The sequence below is a fragment of the Corylus avellana genome, chromosome ca2 (genome assembly GCF_901000735.1).
Source record: "Corylus avellana chromosome ca2, CavTom2PMs-1.0".
Taxonomy (NCBI): domain Eukaryota; kingdom Viridiplantae; phylum Streptophyta; class Magnoliopsida; order Fagales; family Betulaceae; genus Corylus; species Corylus avellana.
This window is the reverse complement of record NC_081542.1, coordinates 46,543,253-46,566,051: the sequence shown is the minus strand read 5'-3', so window position 1 is coordinate 46,566,051 and position 22,799 is coordinate 46,543,253. Positions and strand designations below refer to the sequence as shown.

Here is a 22,799-nt window from a genome sequence, read left to right as displayed (position 1 = left end):
GGCAATTGGTAATTTAACATCGTATCAGAACTAAATGTTTTGTTAAATTTATCATGGTAATTTAATAAAAAGGAGTGCCGGGTCTTATGATATGAGTTTTGAACAGAAATGTAAAATGGCAAGCTCTAGCCGGCGTTGAAGAATATAATTAGAGGCTTTTTATTCAGGAGGGTAAGCTAGTGGGCTGACTTTTAGGTATGTGTTGGTGCCATTTTTGAAGCCTCTACGAAGTCATGTTGAATGGAAACATTCAACCTTTTCTTATTGAGTCTCTCATGATCAAAGCTGATCAGTTCAATATTAACTGGCCGGTCGTGGGAATTAGGTGAAGCATGTAGCCCAGATAATTAAGTCTGCAAGTTGAACTAGTACACCAATTAAGGTTGTCCAATAACATTATTTTGTTTTCTCATACACGAGAAGATTATTTTATTGTATAGATTATCTGCTATAAGCATATGTTCATGGACCAATCTTCTAATATTGAAGTCTGGGAGGGATGATGGTTTTCATCCAAAAAGCCTTCCTTTTTCTATTATTTGTAGGGTGTGCGCTTATCAGCTCCATTAATTCGCAGCAAACCTACAGTTTCCCAGTGAATCTAAACTATTGTCAAGATCAATCCAACGAAACCACCAAGGCCTCTTTCGAATCAAACCGCACGGTCCTGTTGAGTTCTTTATCCTCTAAAGCTTCCGAAAACAACAGCTTCTACAACGATACCTCTAATGGCGTCTACGGCCTCTTCCTCTGCCGAGGTGATGCTAGCATTGGTACCTGCCAACGCTGTGTCATCTACGCGGTTGAATATATCAAACTTCTGTGTCCATCTTCTAAAACTGTCATCATCTGGTTCGATGATTGCATGTTAAGGTACTCCGATACTAATTTCTTTGGAGTGCAACAGATATTTCCAGGGGCGTTCATGTGGAATATCAAGAATACCACTTCACCTGGAACTAATTTTGGAGCAATAGCTCTAATGAATGAACTAATAGCAGATGCTTTAGGAACAGAGACGTTGTACAAGACAGGTAAACGGCCTGTGGGTGATGGGTCTGAGGTTAGATATGGGTTGGTGCAGTGTACTAGAGATATTAATTCTACTTCATGCGGTAGCAACCCCAAAGTCGTTGCTATTGAGGGGTCATTAGCGGCGATTTTTAAAAGTTGTCTTAAACTTTAAAAAATTTCAGTTTAGATTTAAAAATAAAATAAAATAAAATTACCCATCAATTAGAATTTTTTGTTAAATCCCACTAAAATTTCCAAAATAACCTTGTTTATATATATATATATATATATTCAAGCATTGATATTTTTGCAAACTCGGTTAAATCTTGATCAATGCCTGAATCCTGCAGTTTTCTTTTCTTTTTTCCAAAAAAAAAAAAAAAAATTGGTATTTTGAAAATTTTGTGACCCCTCAATTAGGATTATCCGTATTATCTTAACGGAGGGGTGAAATTTAAAAAATTAAAATTAAAAGATGAATACATTAAATTGAGAGATTTCAAAATGAGGTTAAGTGAAATTTCACCCAAAGTAATTGGGACAAAGAAGCTAAGTAAACATTCACTGAAGTTGGCAAACTTGAATGTTAGAAGTTTTCCCTTATGTTTGATTTAGAATTTGCATTTGTCCTGAAAATTTAGTGGTATTCCCCATTCACTGCTTGGAACCTTCATGAAATACTTGATCCGATCCATCATCTCTACTGGGTCTGGGTGATTACAATGACCCTTGCAAAAAGGGGTGCTTATGGATTCGTCTTGTTTGTCACAGTTTGAGCAGGCTGTATATATTCCTACAGGCTAGGCTATATATATATATAGGCTATAATATTTATTGATGGATCTTTGTTTCAAGATCTTATAAGCAAACTTACAGTTGAATTATATGATGAGACAGTAAAAGGGGGAGGAAAGAATACAACAAAGATCGTAATCATTACCGTATCATCAACTGCAGTAGCTGCGGCCCTCTTGGGTTTCTGGTATTATTCATCCTTTGGCAGAAGGAAAATAAAAGAAGGTAGATTTACATGTTACTCAAGGGGAAACAAGCCAACTAATTCTATTTGATTTGTACTTTTACCTGCCACTAATTCTAAATCCAATTAATTAGTGTGTTACTCTTACTTATAGCTTAAAGAATGCACTTTAACCATTTGAATACATCTAACTTGTACCTTTTCTCTAAAGCTGTGGATGAAATAATAAGTGTTGAATACTTGCAATTCAATTTCGGCACCATTAGAGCCGCCACAGACAACTTTTCTGACACGAATAAGATTGGGAAAGGTGGATTTGGGGTAGTTTACAGGGTAAGAAAACAGCATCATTAAAAATAAAAAAAAATAAAAAAAAGAGGATCATTAATTACTTGTCAAAATGTATCAAACAAATGTATTTCATTCTATGAAGTTGACTTGAATTGTTCTATTTATTGCTTATTTTTATATATTCAGGGTAGGCTTTCAAACGGACAAGAGATAGTAGTGAAAAGATTATCCAAAAACTCTGGACAAGGAGATCTAGAATTTAAGAATGAGGTTCTACTAGTGGCCAAGCTCCAACACCGGAATTTAGTTAAGCTCCTTGGATTCTGCTTGGAAGGAAATGAAAGACTTCTTATATATGAGTTTGTGCCTAACACAAGCCTTCATCACTATATATTTGGTACCACTCAATTTCTACTCCTACATTATGATCAAAAAGAACTTTCATTTGGGTACCAAAAAAGAGCAAATTTTAAATATTTGACTGAAAAATATGATTTCATTAATATGCCGATCCCATGAAGCGTGCAGACTTAGATTGGGGAAGATGGTATAAAATTATAGGTGGCATTGCTCGAGGGCTTTCGTACCTTCATGAGGATTCCCGACTTCGAATTATTCATCGTGATCTCAAAACTGGCAACATTCTATTAGATGCAAAAATGAATCCTAAAATTTCAGATTTTGGCATGGCAAGATTATTTGTATTGGATCAAACTGAAGGCAGTACAAATAGAATTGTGGGGACCTAGTAAGTATCGAAACAAGTTAGAGCTAATGAGTACTACAAGTACAACTATGCTTGCTTGTGTAGTTCGTAAATTACATTGGATTAACACACCAAGATAGCCATTGAAATTAAATGATTTTAACTGTCATTTTTAGCGTCTCTGATACCATTCAAACTTAAACAAAGTTTATTGATATGATATGCAGTGGATATATGGCTCCAAAATATGCAATGTTTGGGCAATTTTCGACAAAATCAGATGTCTTCAGTTTTGGTATCCTAATTTTGGAGATTGTAAGTGGTTAGAAAATTACTAGTTTCCGTAACCCACAAAATATGGAGTACCTTCTCAGCTATGTATGTATATCAATTGGTACATTCTTAACTTCTATTAAAGAAGTTGAAAATTAATGATACAACATTTTGTTTAACATGTATGTGGCGCATTGATATATTTATGCAGGCATGGAGAAATTGGAGGGAGGGGACAGCTTCGAACCTCATAGATCCCATCTTAATGAAGGGCGGTTCAAAAGCTGAAATAATGAGATGTATTCACATCGGTCTACTGTGTGTTCAACAAAATGTAGATGATAGACCAAACATGGCTTCAGTTGTTCTCATGCTTAATAGTGATTCAATCGCTCTCCGTTTACCTACAGAACCTGCAAGCTTTATGCAGAGCAATGTTCAGTCTGCCACACCACTGCAGCTGGATGTCAATTGCACAGGAACTAGTTACGAGGCTTCAATTATATTGAGTTATCTCCTAGGTAGTGTTTCGTGGAAGGGGACTATAATAAGCATGTTTGTATGTAAATTTCACTCACTATGATTCATCTAATGCCCCAAGATCAGATATCTTCAGGCAATCTCAGCTACAATTCATCTAATGGCCCAAGACCATAAAACATAAATCTAGACACATACATAAGGAATTGAAAAGGAAGTCATTTTTTACTTATAAGTGGAAAATATTTGTAGGATTAATACCAGTCAGAAGTTCATTTCAGGCTGGTCAACTTGGGAAGAACAATTATAGGGCAAATTAAGTCTTACTTATTAATACAAGGCAAACGATGTCGAGGAGAAAAGGTCTAATCATAGTTGGCGGAATCACCATTTTCAGCCTCGTTGATATCATCTTAGGCTGGATATTGCAAATAAGTCGTCGCAGTTGTTCCGTCAATATATATTGGTTATCAACAATAACCTTATTCTTATTGCTGATAATGTTTGAGGTCGTCACTAATGACTTTTAATTACATCTAGTCATTGTTAATTAATAAGTGTTTGTAATTGCTCTGTCAATATATATTGGTTATCAACAACGACCTTAATGTTGTAGTTAATAATGTTTGATCAGGTCATTCCAAATAGCTTATTTAAGAACCTAAACCTAGATGTCATTGCTGATAATAAGTATCATCATCAAGAGACACATATTTTATCAATTTCGAAGGCTAATCTGGTCATGATGATAAATTGTAACGAGGGTGTAGCACCAAAATTAAACCCACGCGATAATGCAACCTTCAAATCAAAGCTTTTTTCAAAAAATAAATAAATAAAAAAAATTAAGAGTATGCATATAAATTTAGTTTCTAATTGATCATTCTACTTTTTATGGCAACTTTGACTAATAGAGAGGGGGTTTTGCTAATGAATGGTAGTTCAAGTAGGTTCAATGCGACGAGTGGTAGCTTTTGAGGGCTATTTGTAAATGAGTGCCAATTTGAGGGAGTAAAGGTAATTAACCCTTTAAGTTAATGAGAATGAAAATCTTAAAGCATCAAATACAAGTAATGTAACAATGTATAATAGTATAATAAATAAATAATTAAAAAAGACAAATGTAATCAAGGAGACGAAGCTATTCAATATAAGGTACTTATATAACGTATATATTATCATACCGGTGCCGAATTCATAAAACGATTGCTAAAAGCTTATAATTAATTTTCACTTCCTACAAATAGAAAATGAAACAAACGAATAGAAAAAATTGCTGTTTGCAAATCCTTCACCTTCATCTCCTACCCATGGCGACTGCCGACAGGCCGGGACAACAATCTAGCTAGACCATTACCAGAAGTACTAGCACTGCAATAGTTACTCCAATTGAAACTCTTCCATATGAAGAGGCTCTTCTAGAACCTGCAATAGTTTCCGATGGAAAGACATTAATTATACATATCATCCACATTATAGCAGAAAAAGAACAGCTAAAGTATACGCCGCGGAAGTCACCTACACTGGCAGAGATGGAGATGTTCAACTAAAACTGGTAGTCATGGTACCACATAAAACAACTGGGACCGTATGTTTCCCACCATTTTTTGTTTGCAATTGTTGTTCGAAACGTCGCCAACTGAGCATCCAAACACACGCTACAGTCACCCCTACTGATGTCAGAGCCTGCACTGACCCACACCATACCTCTCCCCACTTTGTCCGACATCCAGCACCGCTTTCTGGAACATATGAGGCTGATTAGGAGCCGTGGAAGCAAGACCACCCATGAAGGAAAGCCCTTTTGAAATCGAATAAGGATCGTCGAAATCAGTGTCGTTGGTTGTGGCCACTAAACCCTATTCCATAATCCCAAAAAATCTCTCGTTCGAATACCGTAGAAAACACCAAGTAAACCAGACCAAAACCTCTTTGCTCTTTGGACACTCGCTCAAGGCTTCTGCAATGGCAGCCTTTGTGCAGTTGGCACAATTACCGGCAGACATGTCGCCTCTACATTGCACGAGACCATACACCTTGCTGAGTAAGCAAAATCATCAATAGAGATATGAAAGTAAGCAATGTATTGTTAGATGATGACATGAATCCAAAGATATCATATTTTGGCACTGCTAGGATTTTCGACGGCAATCAAATAGAAGCCAACACTAACAGAGTCGTGGGTACATAGTAAGTCATTCCTCTTGTGTACATGTGTTGGGGTGGTTCATTCCTTTTGAACTTCTTTGTTTCGCAAATCCTGTTTGGATGTCACTTTTCCTCATAATGATAGTATATCACATCTAGAACAGTTCTGGTTTCATTTCTTCAACTGATTGAAGCCATAAATCATAATATTTTTTCCAATAGTGGATACATGGCGCCAGAATATGCAATGGAAGGACTATTTTCAGTAAAGTCCGATGTTTACAGCTTTAGAGTTTTAATGCTAGAAATCATAAGTGGGAAAAAGAATGTGGGCTTCTATCATCCAGAGCATGCAGAAAGCCTTCTCCCACATGTAAATCTCTTTTTATTTTCATCTGTATCTTTAGTTCAGATATGAAGTTTTTGTTTACTGCATTGATATAATTAAAAACAATATAAAACAGGCATGGCGGCTATGGAATGAAGACAAAGGACTGGAGTTGATAGATCAGACCTTAGTCGACACTTGTCCTCGAAGTCAGGCTCTGAGATTGATCCGTATTGCATTATTATGTGTTCAGGAAGATCCCAATGAAAGACCTACAATGTCAATGGTCGTCCTCATGCTTGGAAGCAGCTCGATAAATCTTCATCGTCCATTACCACCTCCATTTTCTTTAGGTAGATCTATCTTATCTGATCAAACCTCAACAACTGCGGCCAGGGTAGGATTTTTCGCATCTGATCAATATTCAACAGGTGCTTTTATCCAGTCAAGAGATTAACTGGAATATGGTGTTCCATCCATCCACTTAAAAAACATGAATTTCCATTTTGATTACAGAATTTCCTTCCTACCAGGGGATGCATCATTTTCCTGCAAATACTACTGGGTAGGAATTATAGTGCTTCTATAACCATATCCTACTTCTATTCTTGAAATAGATTTTGCTGTAAATTTATTTGCATACGAAGAGAAACAACATTAAATTAGCATATAAACCAATTTATAGAAAACAAATTCATACATAAAAAGTAAATGACTACTGTCCCCAAAGGAGGACTTCATCTTCATATTTTACACTAGAGGCTGTTCTGGAGTGGTGGTTGCAAGTCCCCCCAGACTCTCTAACTCTCTACATTAAAAACAAAAAATTTCAAAGTTTTTAAATTTCCCCACTGCTCATTTTGTGCTTGTACTTCAGAGTCACCGAAAGAGCGAGAGAGTGAACCGAGAGCAACCGAGAGAGTTTGAGGGTTTTCTGGAAGTGAGTGGTGCGACAGGGAGCAAGGTGGTTGAGCTACCATTGTGGTGCTGTGGGCAGCGGCTGGAGCGGTGGACCTCAGCCCAACTCCGGCTAGCTCTGTAGTTGGGTCTCTGAGCTTCCTCTGTTTCCAAGCAAAGGGAAACACGGTTTGGTAGGTAAACTCTTCCCTTGATTCCAATAGTAGGATTTCGTGGTTTTTAGTGTTTGAATTTTCATGGCCGATTGTGGTTTGAAATTGGGATGTCCCTGTTATGTTGATTTGGGGACTTCGGTTATGGCTTGAGAAAAACCGAATGGTTGGGTCATGGGTGTTTTGATTGCGGGTTTCGGTTGTTGTTGGGTCTAGAGTGATGGTGTTGAAATTTCGGGTTTCGGTTGTTGGGTCTTCAACAATGGCTCTTTTCTCCACTCATATACCTCATTGGCAGCAGGGGTTGGTAAAGTATCTGATTACAGCCTATCCATTGTCACCAATCCACCATCCATCACCTGCTGACTCCACATTTTTGGCTATCGGTAGTCGAAATAAAAATTTATGCCGATATTGGGAACCGAACCAAAAGCGACTTAACCAAAAAATGTTACCACCAAAGTATGTAAGGCAGCATCTTACTAATATAATCGGTTCTCATTTAATTTTATCCATATTAGTGACAATTTATAATCATCTAAGACAATGAATATGTTAAGATGCTTATAAATATGTCAAATAAACACTTGTTTAGCCTTAAAAAAATCATTTGAGCCCAAAAACAACCCATTTGGAATTCGGCTCATAAAAATAGATTTGGCCCAAAAAAAGATTTGGCCGATAAAAGGTAACTGACTTAATCGATTGACAATTAATCGACTTTCCACTTAACCGACTGACAATTAATCAACTTTACCAAATTAGCCAAAATTGTCGAAACTAATATATATATGTATAAAGTTGGTTAATCAACTGATTTACCGAATTGGTCTACTAACACCAATTTACTGATACCTAGCCAGGCTAGCCCTAGGACTGAGCAAATTCACCGACTCGCCGCCAACCAGCCGAGTTATGATCATAACAGCCCCGATGTCGTTCGACACCAACTATCGGCCGTTCAGTAGGTGGTAGGCTTCTAAAATTTTCGACATTGTCGGTTCAGTAGGCAAAACAACTTTCAAAGAAGACGGTTTTCGACCAACACTGAACCGATAATACCTTTTTAAAAATCTATAACGCTTCTCCTTGGTGAATCAACTTTGACTCTGGCATTTGAGAAGTAGTGGCCTTTGCTGGTAGAAGAAATCATGTGGTGGTAGAAGAAAGATGAAACGCATATGCATGACCTTTGAGACAAAACTCTAACATTATCCATTTATTTATTGCAAAAGTTATTGCTATTTGTCTTATTTCATGATGCTTTTTTCACTTCCCCAAATAATTAGACTACTTTGCCTACTTCTCCATTCACGCCTAATTCTTTTTCCAAGAGGCCTAGATGGATTTCATCTCCACAGTCCATTTGTTTATCCTAATAATTTTCTAAACGCAAAATATTCTTCATCTCCTTCTCCGGTTCTCCTCTCCCAAAAAAAAAAAAAAAAAAGTCTCAAAGTTAAAACTTCTTCCTCAACCCCGATCTCGACAAAATGGGCGGACAACAACAATATTTCCATCAAATACCATTTCAACTTACCAACCGTCATCTTAAACCGACTTATCGGTTATAGTCGGCAACGGAACAAAAACTTGGCAGAATAAGTTGATGAATTTACCGACTTTACTGACTGTGGAGTGAAAACAAAATTTTTTTACCGAAATCGACATTATAGACCGACCCCAGCCCAGCTAATTAGCACCCGAACCAGCTCTTCAGCCTCAGACTACTCGCTCTTGGGCCTCTTGGGTTGGGTTGGGTTACGTTGGGACTCGAGATTTGAGTCTTGGGTCTCTTCCGAAGAGGCCATCATCTCTTTAATGGCTTTTGAGTGAGTTTTAATAATAAATTATTATTATTATTTTTAGAATTTTTTAATGTTTAATGCAAATGCCAAGAAATTTGTTGGCGTTTCACAAAATTCGGCACTTATAATACGCCAAGAAAATTTTATTAATATTTATATAATATATTGGTTGTTTTAAAAAAAGCTCGAAAATTGTATGTTTTTCTAAATTCAAATATTTGATTCTCTAATTGAATAAAAAAAATGGTGACACGAAAATAATTTTTTTCACTCCAGATCCCAAGGAAATGAATGGATAATCCTAAAAACAAAAATAGAGCGCATTCCATAACAATAAATTCAAAACAAACGAAAATAATTATAAATGATAAAAAAAACTTGTCAAACAAGTGACTTCGCAAGAAGCAAAGGAAACAATCAACCATCGGAATTCAAATATTCTCACAAACATTTGTAAAGTCTTAATTTCTCATGCTTTGAATATTAAAAGTTTATTGAAATTGTGTTTGAAAATAGAGTATTTAAGTTAAAAAAAATAAATAAAAAATAAAAAAAAATTGAACAAAAACTTTATTTTTAAGCTTTTGCCAAAAATATTTTTTTGACAATTTTTTAAATTTTTTATACCTTTAAAAACGCTTTTAATTTTTTTACCAACCGAATATTTTTTTTTTTAAATAAACTTTTTAAGTGTTAAAAGTACTTTTACACCCCTCAAACGCAATCTCAAACATGCCCTACTATGAAAAGTTATACACGCGTTTCATCGAGACCGAAGTGGTATAGACAAGCAGACAGTCTAAGGCTGTAATCGAGTCGAGCTCGGGCGAGTTGTAGGTTCTCAAGATTGGCTCGTATGTATTGTTCACAAGCTCAAGCTCGTGACGAGCCGTAAATGGTGGATTCAGCTCGACTCGCCAAGAGGAAAATCTTGTGCGAGATCGAGCTCGAGCTCGTCTTCTGGGCGAGCTAAGTGTCTTATCGAGCACTCGGCTCCGCTCGCCAACTTCTCACCTTTCTTGAGCCACTCCGTCGGCAAAGCCCCAAAATCGCCACCATCTTAGCTGCACACAGTGTTTCTCGCTCTTTTCCTTTCTCTCTCTGATGTAAAGCAAAATGCAGGGGAGCGGTGTCAACGTCGTGGGAGAAAGAAGGGGAGGAAGAAAAGAAAGTGCTACGTGCTTTACCAAAAGCAAGGGCTTGGTCCCTTTTTTTTGTTTTCTTTTGCTAAGGCTAAGGGGATAAGATATCCCCATAGAGCCAATCAAAGCCACACACGTGGTAGTGTGTAGATTTTCTTTTTAATTCTAACCTCTCACTAATACTCTAAACATAACAAGCGCATATATCTCTAAACAAACACATTGTTGATTCTAATATTAATCACTTAATTTATGATACATATGATCATATTATATAATAATTCACATAATCTTTTTTTTTTTTTTTTTCTAATTAAAATTCACATAATCTTTAGATCATGTGATCTAACACTTAACTTAATAGTAATACTAAGTTAATATATATTAACTAACAAGTATGTATATTATATATTCATATATATAATACTCATACAAATATTAAGTAACATATAATTTTTTTGTTTGTCAAAATAACCTATAGTTAATTATACTAAGTTAATCGGACGCAAATTTCCGCATTGTATTTATGAGTGATAAAAGTACCAACCAAATAGGTAGCCCAAAGAACTCCAGCGAGGTTGACCCCAATAACATTATTTTACTTGTTTTCTCACACATGAGAAGATTGTTTTCTTGTATAGATTATCTGCTACAAGCAGATGTTGATGGACCAATTTTCTGTTAAATTAAGTCTAGGAGGGTCAATGTTTTTCATCCAAAAAGCTTTCCTTTTCCTATTATTTGCAGGCTGTGCGCTTATGAGCTCCATTAATTCCCAGCCAATTACCTACAATCGCCACTATTGTGGAGATCAACCTAACAATTCCTCCGACGCTTCTTTCGAATCAAACCTCACAGTCCTGCTGGGTTCTTTATCCTCTAAAGCTTCCCAAAGCATCAGCTTCTACAACAATACCTCTAATGGCATCTACGGCCTCTTCCTCTGCCGAGGTGATGTTAACACTAGTACCTGCCAAAGCTGTGTCAGCTATGCGGCTCAAAATATCACAAGTCTCTGTCCATCAAATACAACTGCCATCATCTGGTTCGATCAATGCATGTTAAGGTACTCCAATACTAATTTCTTTGGAGTGAAAGATTTATCGCACATGGAGTTCATGTGGAATGTCGAGAATCGAACCTTATCACAACAAACTGATTTTGGAGGACAAGCTCTAATGAACGGACTAATACAAGGTGCTTTAGGAACAGAGATGTTGTACAAGGCAGGCAGCTCGTCTGGGCAGCCAGGGCATGTTACATATGGGTTGGTTCAGTGTACTAGAGATATCAATTCTACTTCATGCGGCGATTGTTTCCAACAGTTGATGACTGAAGCCAATCGATGTTGCCAAGCGAAGATAGGGTGGCGCGTTTTGGCCCCAAGTTGCAATATAAGGTATGAGAATTACTCATTCATTCAGCAACCACCTGTGCTGCCGCCTGCGCCGCCGCCCCAACCTGTGGCTGCAACACCACCTCCATTGCCTGATAATGGTAAGACTAGTTCAACTTAATTTTCGGGCCTCTGCATAATTTGGACTTACAAAAACGTGCATGTGCATCTAGGCCAATTTATAGATCAGCAATTGAGTTTATAGTAGAAACAATTATGTTAATATCTAGTTTTGATCATAAAGTACAAGTATATTAGACAATCAAATTTTTTGATAGGGACCGTAGTAGATCTAAGAAAATCAGTTGACAGGGGCTGACTGGAAAAATAAACGGATGACGATATAAAAACAGTTAAGGATAATGGCATTCTTCAGAACTGAGGGTAGTAATTGGGACAAGGAAGCTAAGTTAAAAATTCACTATTTGTGCAGGCCATATCCCTATATTTATTGATTTATATATCTTAGTTTCAAGATATTGTAAGCAAACCTACAGTTGTATTGTATATATGATGAGACAGGAGGAGGAAACAATACAACAAAGATCGTAAGCATTACCGTATCATCAATTGCAGTAGTTGCGGCCCTCTTGGGTTTCTGGTATTATTCATCCTTTTGCAGGAGGAGAAGAAGAGAAGGTAGATTACATACTACTCATGGGGAAACAAGCCAACTAATTCTATTTGGTTTGTACTTAATTATAGACTGCCACTAATTTTAAATCTATTTAATTTGATACTCAGAAGAGGAAATAAGCCAAGCAATTATGTTAGGAAACAGGGAAGGTTCACAGTCAATAGACTTCATGGACGGAAGTATCCATGCCAGGAATCAAGACAACAGTGGAGAAATGCATTACTTCAATTTGAGGACCATACAGGCTGCTACAAATAATTTTTCTGATGTAAATAAGCTTGGAGAAGGTGGTTTCGGCCCAGTTTACAAGGTTAAAATTAAGACTGACTAGTTTTTTTTTTTCGTACACAACTACACATGCATTTTTGGAAATTATTGTATAATTTGAATTTGAAAAATAGCAATAGTTGATGAGGATCAATCAATGGCATCTAAAGATTGTTATGATAATTTAGTTTTAGAAGTAGAAACTGTCTACAAGTGAACCGTAATGTTGTGACAGAGATAGCATTAATATATATATATATATATATATATATATATATATATATATATATGTCTACCATTACCATGTGATAAATTTTCTAATTTGGTTGAGAAAGTTTAAAATGCTTCCAGGGAAAGCTGATTGATGGAAAGGAAATAGCAGTTAAAAGGCTTTCAATCGAATCTAAACAAGGTCTTGAAGAGTTCAAGAATGAAGTTTTGTTAATTGTCAAACTTCAACACAAACATCTAGTGAGGCTCTTGGGATGCTGCTTGGAAGGAGGCGAAAAGCTTCTAGTCTATGAGTACATGGCCAACACTAGTCTGGATGCCTTCCTGTTTGGTTTGCTCTCTCTCTCTCTCTTCCCCAATACCATAGCCCAAATCTCCTAGCTATCTGAGAGAACTATTTTCCTCCCTGTTATTGCAATGCAGATCCAGCAAAAAGTGGAATACTAGATTGGGCTAAGCGCACAAGCATTCTTAATGGGATCGCTAGGGGCCTTCTATATCTACATGAAGACTCTCGACTCAAAATCATCCATAGAGATATGAAAGCAAGCAATGTATTGCTAGATGATGAGATGAACCCAAAGATATCAGATTTTGGCACTGCTAGGATTTTCGAAGGCAATCAAATAGAAGCCAACACTAACAGAGTCGTGGGTACATAGTAAGTCATTCCTCTTGTGTACATGTTTTCAGGGGTGGGATATATAGTTCATTCTTTTTGCACTTTGTTCTGCAAATCCTGTTTGGATGTCACTTTTGCTCTTATTGGTTTCGTTTTCTTCAACTGATTGAAGCCATAAATCATAATATTTTCTCCAATAGTGGATACATGGCACCAGAGTATGCAATGGAGGGGCAATTTTCAGTAAAGTCCGATGTTTACAGCTTTGGAGTTTTAATGCTAGAAATCATAAGTGGGAAAAAGAATATGGGCTTCTATCATCCAGAGCATGCAGAAAGCCTTCTCTCAACTGTAAGTCTCTTCTTTTCATCGGTATATTAAGTTCAGAATCTTCAAATATGAAGTTTTTATTTACTGCATTGAACATATAACTAAAAAGAATATGAAACAGGCATGGCGACTATGGAATGAAGGCAAAGGAGTGGAGTTGATAGATCAGACCTTAGTCGACACTTGTCCTGGAAGTGAGGCTCTGAGATTGATTCATATCGCATTGTTGTGTGTTCAGGAAGATCCCAGTGAAAGACCTACAATGTCAATGGTCGTCCTGATGCTTGGAAGCAGCTCGATAAACCTTCCTCGGCCATTAGCACCTCCATTCTCTGTAGGTAGACCTCCTATCTTATCTGATCAATCTACAACAAGTGGAGCCATGATAAGATTTTCGGCATCTGATCAATCTTCAACAAGTGCTTCTACCTAGTGAAGAGATTAACTGGAGTATATATGTTGTTCCATCCATCCATTTAAAAACTTGAATTTTCCATTTTGATTACAGAATTTCCTTCCTGTCAGGGGATGCGTCATTTTCCTGCAAATAATACAGGGTATAGAACTGTAGTACTTCTATAAACCATATCCTACTTCTATTCTTGTAATAGTTTTTGCAGTAAATATATTTGCGTACGAAGAGGAACTACATTAAATTAGCACATATACCAAATTATACAAAGCAAATTCACACATAAAGGAAATGACTAGTGTCCCCAAATGAGTGCCGAATCTTATGAAATGAGTTTTGAACAGAGATGTAAAATGGCAAGGCTTAGGCGTTGAAGACTGTAACAGGCTTTTCATTGAGGAGGGTGTGGTGCTATGCAGAGTGGTAATTACTAATTAGACGAGTCAAAATATTCATTTCCCTTATCTAATTCTTTGCGGGACATTAATGAAAATGGAAGGTTTAAAGAAACTGAGAGAAGAGCTCATACTTATTTTGTTAGTATCTACGTTGTTCCCGTTACGGAAATAACTATTTTCCTACCTCCAAAACTATAAAGACTCGAACAACGGACTTCAATAAGAAGTGTTGATGAATCGCATTAGGGGTGGCCGGGTGTGTATTGCTCTGTTCGGTTAGGTAGAGTCTTTATCAGTTTGATTAATGGAAATTGTCGGTTAAATCAGTTAATTCACCATTTACATTTTGATAAGAATTTATTTCAAAAATTTCGGTTAAACAGATATTTCAGTTAAAATCGGTTCAGTTACCCGTGGGCTTTTTTAATTGTGCCAAAAATTGATTGTTTTGGGGCTCAAATTGTTTTTTTTTTTTTTGGTAAAATAGCTTATTGAACTAAAAAAATTTAAAATGAGCCCATTAATTAGCACAATAAGAGTCCACCGTACATATGTTCTATTAATAAATTGGTCCTAGAATCCGCCAACTAATATGTTCTACTAAAAATACCTAGCTAATGTCCTCGTAATCATCATTCTACTAAAAATATATATATTATTAATTAATTCGGTTAATCGAAAAAAAATATTTATGCCGATTAACCGAACTGAACCGACATCAGTATAAAAATCTTTAACCGATTACCGACCGACTTCTGGCGATAGGCGATTAATGTCAGTTTGGTCACAGTCGGTAGATAATAAACAATTGATTTGCCCACCCCTAAATCGCATACTCTAGTGCCAAAATAAAAATAAAAACCCCAACAAATATTAGTGTTCCCAAACCAAAAAAAAAAAAAAAAAAATCTCATACTCTGTTGAGCATTGTGCTTAAATTGTTTGTTATCTATAAATCGCTAAATTCCTTTCCAAAAATAAAAAATAAAAAGGTGCATACTGCATGTACATGTTCTAGCATTTGGAAGACAATTAAATCATTAAAATTAATTAACTATAGAGTTTTATCCTTCTTCTTTTTTTGGTCAAAATTAAATTAAGGATCTTTTATTAATAGCACAAGTCTCTACAACAAAAACAAATCATAGTCACATGGAGATTGCATCACACAAAACCCAACAAAAACAAAATATAGATATCTTCTATTTCAGAGATAATGCAGATTAATAGCCTGGAGAAGATACTAGTAGGTTCTCATATTTTGTATTTCTCTAAGTTTCAGGTGTTGGATTGATTTTTGTGAATTTTTTTTTTTAATGAATGATTTGATACTTGCTGAGTTGTCATGGATAATTGACCTATTTAATTAAAATTTAGGCCAAATCTAAAGACTATATCCTTAAAATTAGAAATACAAAAACTAAATTCAAAGCAGATTAAAACTTATGGGCTAAACATGATTTTTCCCTAAAAATTTAAGAGTAAATTATAGATGATCCTATAATTTAAGGGGAAAAGATCAAATTTATTTATTTTACTCTTATAATTAATTCACTTCCAACAAATAGAAAATGAAACAAAGGAATAGAAAAAATGGTTGTTTGTAAAGAGTAATGATATAAGTAGAATTAAAGTCTTCCTAATTTAGGGCTAACAAAACAGGTACTGGACATGACCCATTTACGAGCTGTTTATCATATGCTTGTATTTTTATAATAAGATTCATTTAAGAATCATAAAGAATAGTTACATGTATAGGATAAACGGGTACCTGTTTATTTGGCACGTACCTATTTTGCCAGCCCTACTCCTAAAGTCGTCATTCTAAATGTGATGTGATATTTAAAATCATCAACAAATCAAAATTTAATATTGATCATCTTAAATTTAATAGTAATTTTAAATGTCACATCACATATAAGATGACTGAAATTTAATCGTACTTATATAATTACTGGTTTGCAAATCCTTCACCTTCATCTCCTACCCGTGGCGACAGCCGACAGGGACAACAAACTAGCTAGACCACTACCAGAAGTGTTAGCATTGCAATAGGTACTCCATTTGAAACTCTTCCATACGAAGAGGCTTTTCTGGAACCTGCAATAGTTTCCGATGGAAATTAAGACATTAATTGTAATTTATACATATCATCCACATATATAGCAGAAAAGAACAGCTAAGGTATACGCGGAAGTTACCTTCACTTGCAGAGATGGAGATGTTGAAGTAAAACTGGTAGTCATGGTACCACATAAAACAACTGGGACCGTATGTTTCCCACCATCTTTTGTTTCCAATTGTTGTTCGAAACGACGCCAACTGAGCATCCAAGCACACGCCACAGTCACCCCTACTGATGTCTAGGCTGCACTGAGCCACGCCATACCTCTTCCCACTTTGTCCGACATCCAGCACCGCTGTCTGGAACATACGAGGCTGGTTAGGAGCCGTGGAAGTAAGACCACCCATGAAGGAAAGCCCTTTTGAAATCGCATAAGGATCGTCGAAATCAGTGTCGTTGGTGATGGCCACTGAACTCTGTTCCATAATCCCAAAAAAGCTCTCGTTCGAATACCGTAGAAAACACCAAGTAAACCAGACCAAAACCTCTTTGCTCTTCGGACACTCGCTCAAGGCTTCTGCAATGGCGGCCTTTGTGCAGTTGGCACAATTACCGGTAGACATGTCTCCTCTACATTGCACGAGACCATACACCTTGTTGGCTTTCTTTCCGGTCTCTGTTTTATAGAAGCCGTCGGAAACAGGGCCTTTCAGAACAAGGGTGTCGAGTAGATTCTTGAGATTTGTCTGGAATTCGTTCTCGGTGGTAGAATTATCGGCTCCTGAGCACTGTAAACTGGTGTTTGCATTAGAATCAGCATGGCAAGGACCAGTTGATGACAACAATATTAAAGCTGACAAAATAGCACCCACTATCCCAAAATGGAACATTTCCATCTCCTTGGAGCCTCTATTCTCTCTGAGAAATTGAGAAATAGTGTTGAATGAATCATGGGTTTCCTTAATTTTAGACTGTACAAAGTCAACTGCTCTTTGCTTGGACAGATAGATATATTATGTAAACCAGTATTAAGAATAGGCTCTCATTATGTGAATGGGTTACCTCTAAGGAAATTCGATTAATACTGGTTGACATAATATATGTTATCTATCAAAGCAAGAGGAGATAATTTAATCAAGAATCCACATTTTATAGGGCTGATTACTCTCGAACAATGTAGAACCAATGGGCAGGTTATCACCATCCTCTTTGCTTCTTGACTGACACCAGTTTGTTCCTAATAGCTGACACTACATTTAGTAAGCAACAGAAATATTGACTGCAATAGATTTGACTAAAATTTTTTTAAAAAAATTCAACCTATTAAATTAATATTTATTTTTAAAATATGTGATTTTTATATCTACGGGGACGGGGACGAAGAGTACATTGAAATAACATTTTCTCGAAGTAACATTTACTCAAAAGAGTCATGATACACAACACGCCGCTTGTACATAATTTTTTTTTATAATTAAAATTTTAAAATATTATATTTTATTATTTTAAAATATTAAATCAACCAGGCGTGCACTCCCGGCATTTCAGATAACAAAAAATAGGGACTCTCCAATATATTATTTGGACATCGCCTATTATAAAAGAATAAGGCTTATATATAGCGTCTGCCAAAACGGCAACGTTTACGTGCTCTGTGGATAAACGATGATGAAGTGGTCCCCACATAACTGAATCACCATCGTCTAACGATAGCTTTGCACCGGAACCGAACACAGTCAAACCCATTTCGATCACATCCTTTTAAGCCAAGCCAAGCCAATCTCACTCAAAAGAAATGGAGCGGTCCGACCCGGAAAAGCTGATACTGGTGAACCGCGAACCGGACGGGATCGCGTTCGTGACGATCAACCGCCCGAAGGCGCTGAACTCGCTGACCAGGGCGATGATGAGGGACCTGGCCCAGGCGTTCAAAGCCCTGGACCGGGAAGACTCGGTGCGGGTGATAGTGCTATCCGGGTCAGGTCGAGCGTTCTGCTCGGGTGTGGACCTGACGGCGGCTGAGGACGTGTTCAAGGGAGACGTGAAGGACCTGGAAGCCGACCCTGTAGCTCAGATGGAGCGGTGCCGAAAACCCATAATCGTAGCCGTCGGAGGGTTCGCCGTCACCGCCGGCTTCGAGATCGCGCTCGCTTCCGATATTGTGGTCGCTGCCAAGAAAACTAAGTTCATAGACACGCACGCTAGGTTTGTAGCTCTCAGCCTTTTCTAATTCGTGGATATCGGGTCGGATCCCAAGTTCTAATTGGTACGAAGTTTTGGAAACAAGGCATTTATTTTAATCCTTTTGGCTCAATTGCTATGCTACTTTCGTATCTCACTGAGTGGTATGCATATATGCTTGTTCATAATCTCTGTTGGTGCTCTGATGCTGTTGATGCCACAACATAAAGGATCTATTTTTGGATCATATTGGAATGAGATTCATCTCTGTGTGACTATGTTTGTTAGTTGAAATGTGTGGGTGTTTTTCAGACCCTTCGACATTCTTGTGTTTCCTTGAAGTCCCACATTGTTTAGGGAAGAGTTCTTACTTGGGTTAGTTTTTGGCTTGTTTTTAGGACTTTCAGATGTTTTTTTAAGTGAATTTTTGTATGAGTTAAATTTTATTTTCATTGCAGGTTTGGAATTTTTCCTTCGTGGGGTCTCTCCCAGAAGCTTTCACGCATAATTGGTCCCAACAAAGCACGCGAGGTTTCGCTAGCAGCCACCCCACTAACTGCAGAAGTGGCTGAAAGATTGGGCTTTGTCAACCATGTTGTTGAAGAAGGTGAATTGTTGAAAAAAGCCAGAGAAATAGCAGAGGCCATTGTAAGAAATAATCAGGACTTGGTGATGAGGTATAAGTCGGTCATAAATGAAGGCCTCAAGCTGGACTTGGGTCATGCTCTTGAGCTGGAAAAGGTAATGTGTCTTTTGTTTATGTTGCACCGTTAAAGGTGCTATGGTCTTCACTTACTATGTTTTGAAGCATGGGATTCATTGTGTACATGTATTTTGAAAGCTCGTGCTTCTTGTAACATCACTTTAGCATGTCAAAAAAAAAAAAAAAACCATCACTTTAGGGTCTGCACCTATGCCTCTCAAATTTTGCATTAATTGAGATATATCAAACTTATTGATGACATGTGAGGACTCCTTTTCCTGTAGCATCACTTTTTATGGAACATATTTTCTCAAGTTCATTTGAACGGGATAACATTCAATTATTTGTATTTGAGAGGTATATTGTCTTTTCATTTTTTGAGGAGACAAAAATACTTTTCCAATATAACTAATTGGATATTATTCTGGAGAAGGTCCTAATTCACTTTTTATTTCTGTGACCTTTGCCAGCATCTCAATAAATATACATTTTTTAGATGGAATGAAAGGAAAGCTTAGAGCATTCTCGTTGATATGGCTAGCTCTGTAGAAAAATGGGCAAAAAGTAGCCACATCCGGCTAGCCATTTTAGCTTTAAAAAACTTGCTAGCCACTAGAGTGCTCAACAAATTTGTTTAGCACTATAGCTCATAATAAATAAACTACTAAAAAAATTAATTTGATTTCTCTTCTTAAGAATAGTGAAAGTTCATAGCTAAAATAGCGAGTAAGATGTAGATGCGCTTTGAAAAAGTGGATAGGTAAAATCGAAAAAAGTGATTCTTTAGCTTAGCTAAAATCTAAAAGAGACTATCTACTCAGTTTCAGTATGTGATTATTTTCCCTTAGAATCTCTGAGAGTAGGCTTAAATTATACATATCACATAAATGTCGGCATTCTATGTGAGTTTTAAATAAGATATACCGGGTTCTATTAAGCAGTTGTTTTCTGTTCTGCACGGCCATATTCTTGGGCAGCTGTGGGATTTTTAGGCCATAGAGAATGGGGATAAATGAAAAAAAATAAAAATAAATAAATAAATTACCGTGATAGATTGTGAAAGTTCCTTGAGCAGTACTTACAACATATATTTGTTGGATGAATGGTTGGAATGTTGGATCTGTTAAGAACTCTGTTTACAGTTTCTTATTTCTCCCACCATATGATGCTTACAATACTTCATTATATGTTGTGTATTGCCATTGTTATTTCAGGAGAGGGCTCATGACTATTACAATGGAATGACCAAAGACCAGTTTAAGAAGATGCAGGAATTCATAGCAGGCCGGAGCTCAAAGAAACCTTCTTCAAAGTTGTAGATTATCCATGTACTCGACCTCTGTGGCATAAGTAACTCCCAAAAGACGGGAAATTCTGCAATTTCTCTCTTCAGGCAGCGCTACTGCATAATCAGCTGTAGGATGCTATTGATATAATGGTTAAGTACAGCCCTTGCAACCTTCTTGTTTCTTCTCTTCTCTTTTTCTTTTCCTCTCTAATCTTGTGGTTGCATCAATAAATGTTGGGTCCAATTGGATATCAACTTGTGAAGAATTTGGTTCTGATAATGTGAATAAGAGTGGAAGCAGCATACAAAGAAATTCAAACAATGTTGTTGTAGTTTTTGTAGAACCTGTTTTGTTTAAGCAATACAAAGAAAGTTTTCCAAGTACTTGGTAGAACTTGGGCTGTAATATTTGGCTCTCCAGCACAAGGATGATGCAGGATGTAATCACAAAGAAACAGCACAATGAAAGTAAGAGAATGGCAACAGAGTTTCACTAGCACTGTCAATAACAGCAGTAACTCACCAAAGCCTGGTAACGAGGAGTCACACCTCAAATTATTCGAGCGAAGGGAAAGAAAAATGGTTAAAAACAATAAAGAAGCTACAGTATCTCTTTAAAATGCAGAGGCACAGTAGCAATATGTTAGTGTAAAGACTCTGAAGATAATAAGTTGGAGTAGGGTTTTATTAGCTAAAGTGTAAAGAATATGGGGTTTTGGAGAATTTGTTGGAAATGCTATGAGCTTATCTAAATTGTTCCCAGCGAACTTCCCCTGTTCTTATCTCCATGGTAACTTAGCCTATTATGGAATGGGCTTTTCATTATGAATTTTAATATTCTATAATTGCTCAAAGATAACCCCGGTGGGGTTGTAAAGGAGAAAAGTTCTATTTATTATCATTTGATGGTCATCTTTTTTGTTGTTTCTCGTTCTTTTCTTTTATTTTATTTTGCCACTAGTCTTTTATAATGATGATGATGGTGATGTTGCAGCCTGCTTAATTAATTTTTTAGTTGGACACTTTTTGTTTATTGTGTTACTTTAAGACATCACTCCCTCCTACTGCTCCTTTGTCACTCTATCAATAATTATTCAATTTAATTTGTGATTCTAAGAGATACCCTCTTTCAGATTTCATTATTATACTTGTCCCCAAATACAAAAAAAAAACTGGACCATTTGGATTAAACTATATGGCACCAGATTAGCAGAAAATCACTGGAACCTAAGCTGACTTTTGAAATCTCCAAAACCTAATTTTCTTATATGGATTGCACTTGCATAATGAAAAAGGAGGAATATAAATAATAATAATAATAATAATGCAAAGTTGATGTGACTTTTAAAATTACGATTGACTTTTAGATGAATTATACTTGGATTTTAATTTTATAGTAACTACGTCAACTTTATGAGAATAAAAAGATAATAAAATGATGGTTCCTAGCGTTAATCTAACAAAACAAAAAAAAAAAAGCTCAATCGTGGCATCCATTTTAAGTGACTCATCCTTATCTATATCTCTCAGCCACAAAATTGATCTTTAAATCTTTGAAACTAAGGAACGAAGTTGACATACAGTATGTTTCACGATCAGACAATTGAAAGGAACCATATGTCAAGCAACAACTCAAATCGAAATAATAAAGAAGAAAATACTGAGAAAATTAATGGATGGAATGAACTGTCATTGGTACATGTTTTTCTCGATCCCTTTTTCTAGATAAGCTGTCACTTTCTTTTGTTTCAATTTAAAGGGGATGATCAATAAACTTATGCCAAGTGGAAGTGGGCAACAATATATTATATCCACTGATACAGAAAATCTAAGTATATCCTCCCCGTACGTTTTAAATGATACTAAATATCTAAATTTAAATTTAATTAAATGGCAAGTAGGAATATGTCATTTCTTCCTTTCTGCCCAGAAGAACAAGATTATATTGTCCTAAAACGAGCTCCCAATTTAGTGTTGACTGTTGACTAAATGGTTTGTGGGTTCATTTTGATAAAAATAGGATGGTTTAA

General features: G+C 36.4%; 3 protein-coding genes and 1 pseudogene across 3 annotated transcripts; 3 read left to right on the top strand and 1 right to left on the bottom strand.

Annotated features, from left to right (window-relative positions):
* The first annotated feature begins 502 nt into the window (after positions 1 to 502).
* LOC132170017 (cysteine-rich receptor-like protein kinase 44) lies at positions 503 to 3,846 on the top strand (annotated as a pseudogene).
* A 1,149-nt stretch (positions 3,847 to 4,995) lies between these two features.
* Positions 4,996 to 17,493, bottom strand: LOC132170013 (cysteine-rich repeat secretory protein 38-like). The gene is made up of 2 exons (XM_059580939.1): positions 16,734 to 17,493; positions 4,996 to 5,168 (listed from the first exon to the last, which is right to left on the bottom strand). Exons 1-2 carry the CDS (start codon positions 17,491 to 17,493, stop codon positions 5,089 to 5,091), a joined length of 840 nt encoding a protein of 279 aa, XP_059436922.1. The 3' UTR covers positions 4,996 to 5,088.
* LOC132172788 (cysteine-rich receptor-like protein kinase 10) lies at positions 10,808 to 14,381 on the top strand. The gene is made up of 7 exons (XM_059584359.1): positions 10,808 to 11,736; positions 12,158 to 12,274; positions 12,380 to 12,582; positions 12,891 to 13,101; positions 13,194 to 13,431; positions 13,593 to 13,743; positions 13,844 to 14,381. The coding sequence occupies exons 1-7, from the start codon at positions 10,899 to 10,901 to the stop codon at positions 14,153 to 14,155; spliced, it is 2,070 nt and encodes a 689-aa protein (XP_059440342.1). The 5' UTR covers positions 10,808 to 10,898; the 3' UTR covers positions 14,156 to 14,381.
* A 744-nt stretch (positions 17,494 to 18,237) lies between the features above and the next one.
* LOC132171348 (probable enoyl-CoA hydratase 1, peroxisomal) lies at positions 18,238 to 21,166 on the top strand. Its single transcript, XM_059582643.1, has 3 exons — positions 18,238 to 18,802; positions 19,237 to 19,519; positions 20,696 to 21,166. The coding sequence occupies exons 1-3, from the start codon at positions 18,393 to 18,395 to the stop codon at positions 20,798 to 20,800; spliced, it is 798 nt and encodes a 265-aa protein (XP_059438626.1). The 5' UTR covers positions 18,238 to 18,392; the 3' UTR covers positions 20,801 to 21,166.
* The last annotated feature ends 1,633 nt before the right edge of the window (positions 21,167 to 22,799 follow it).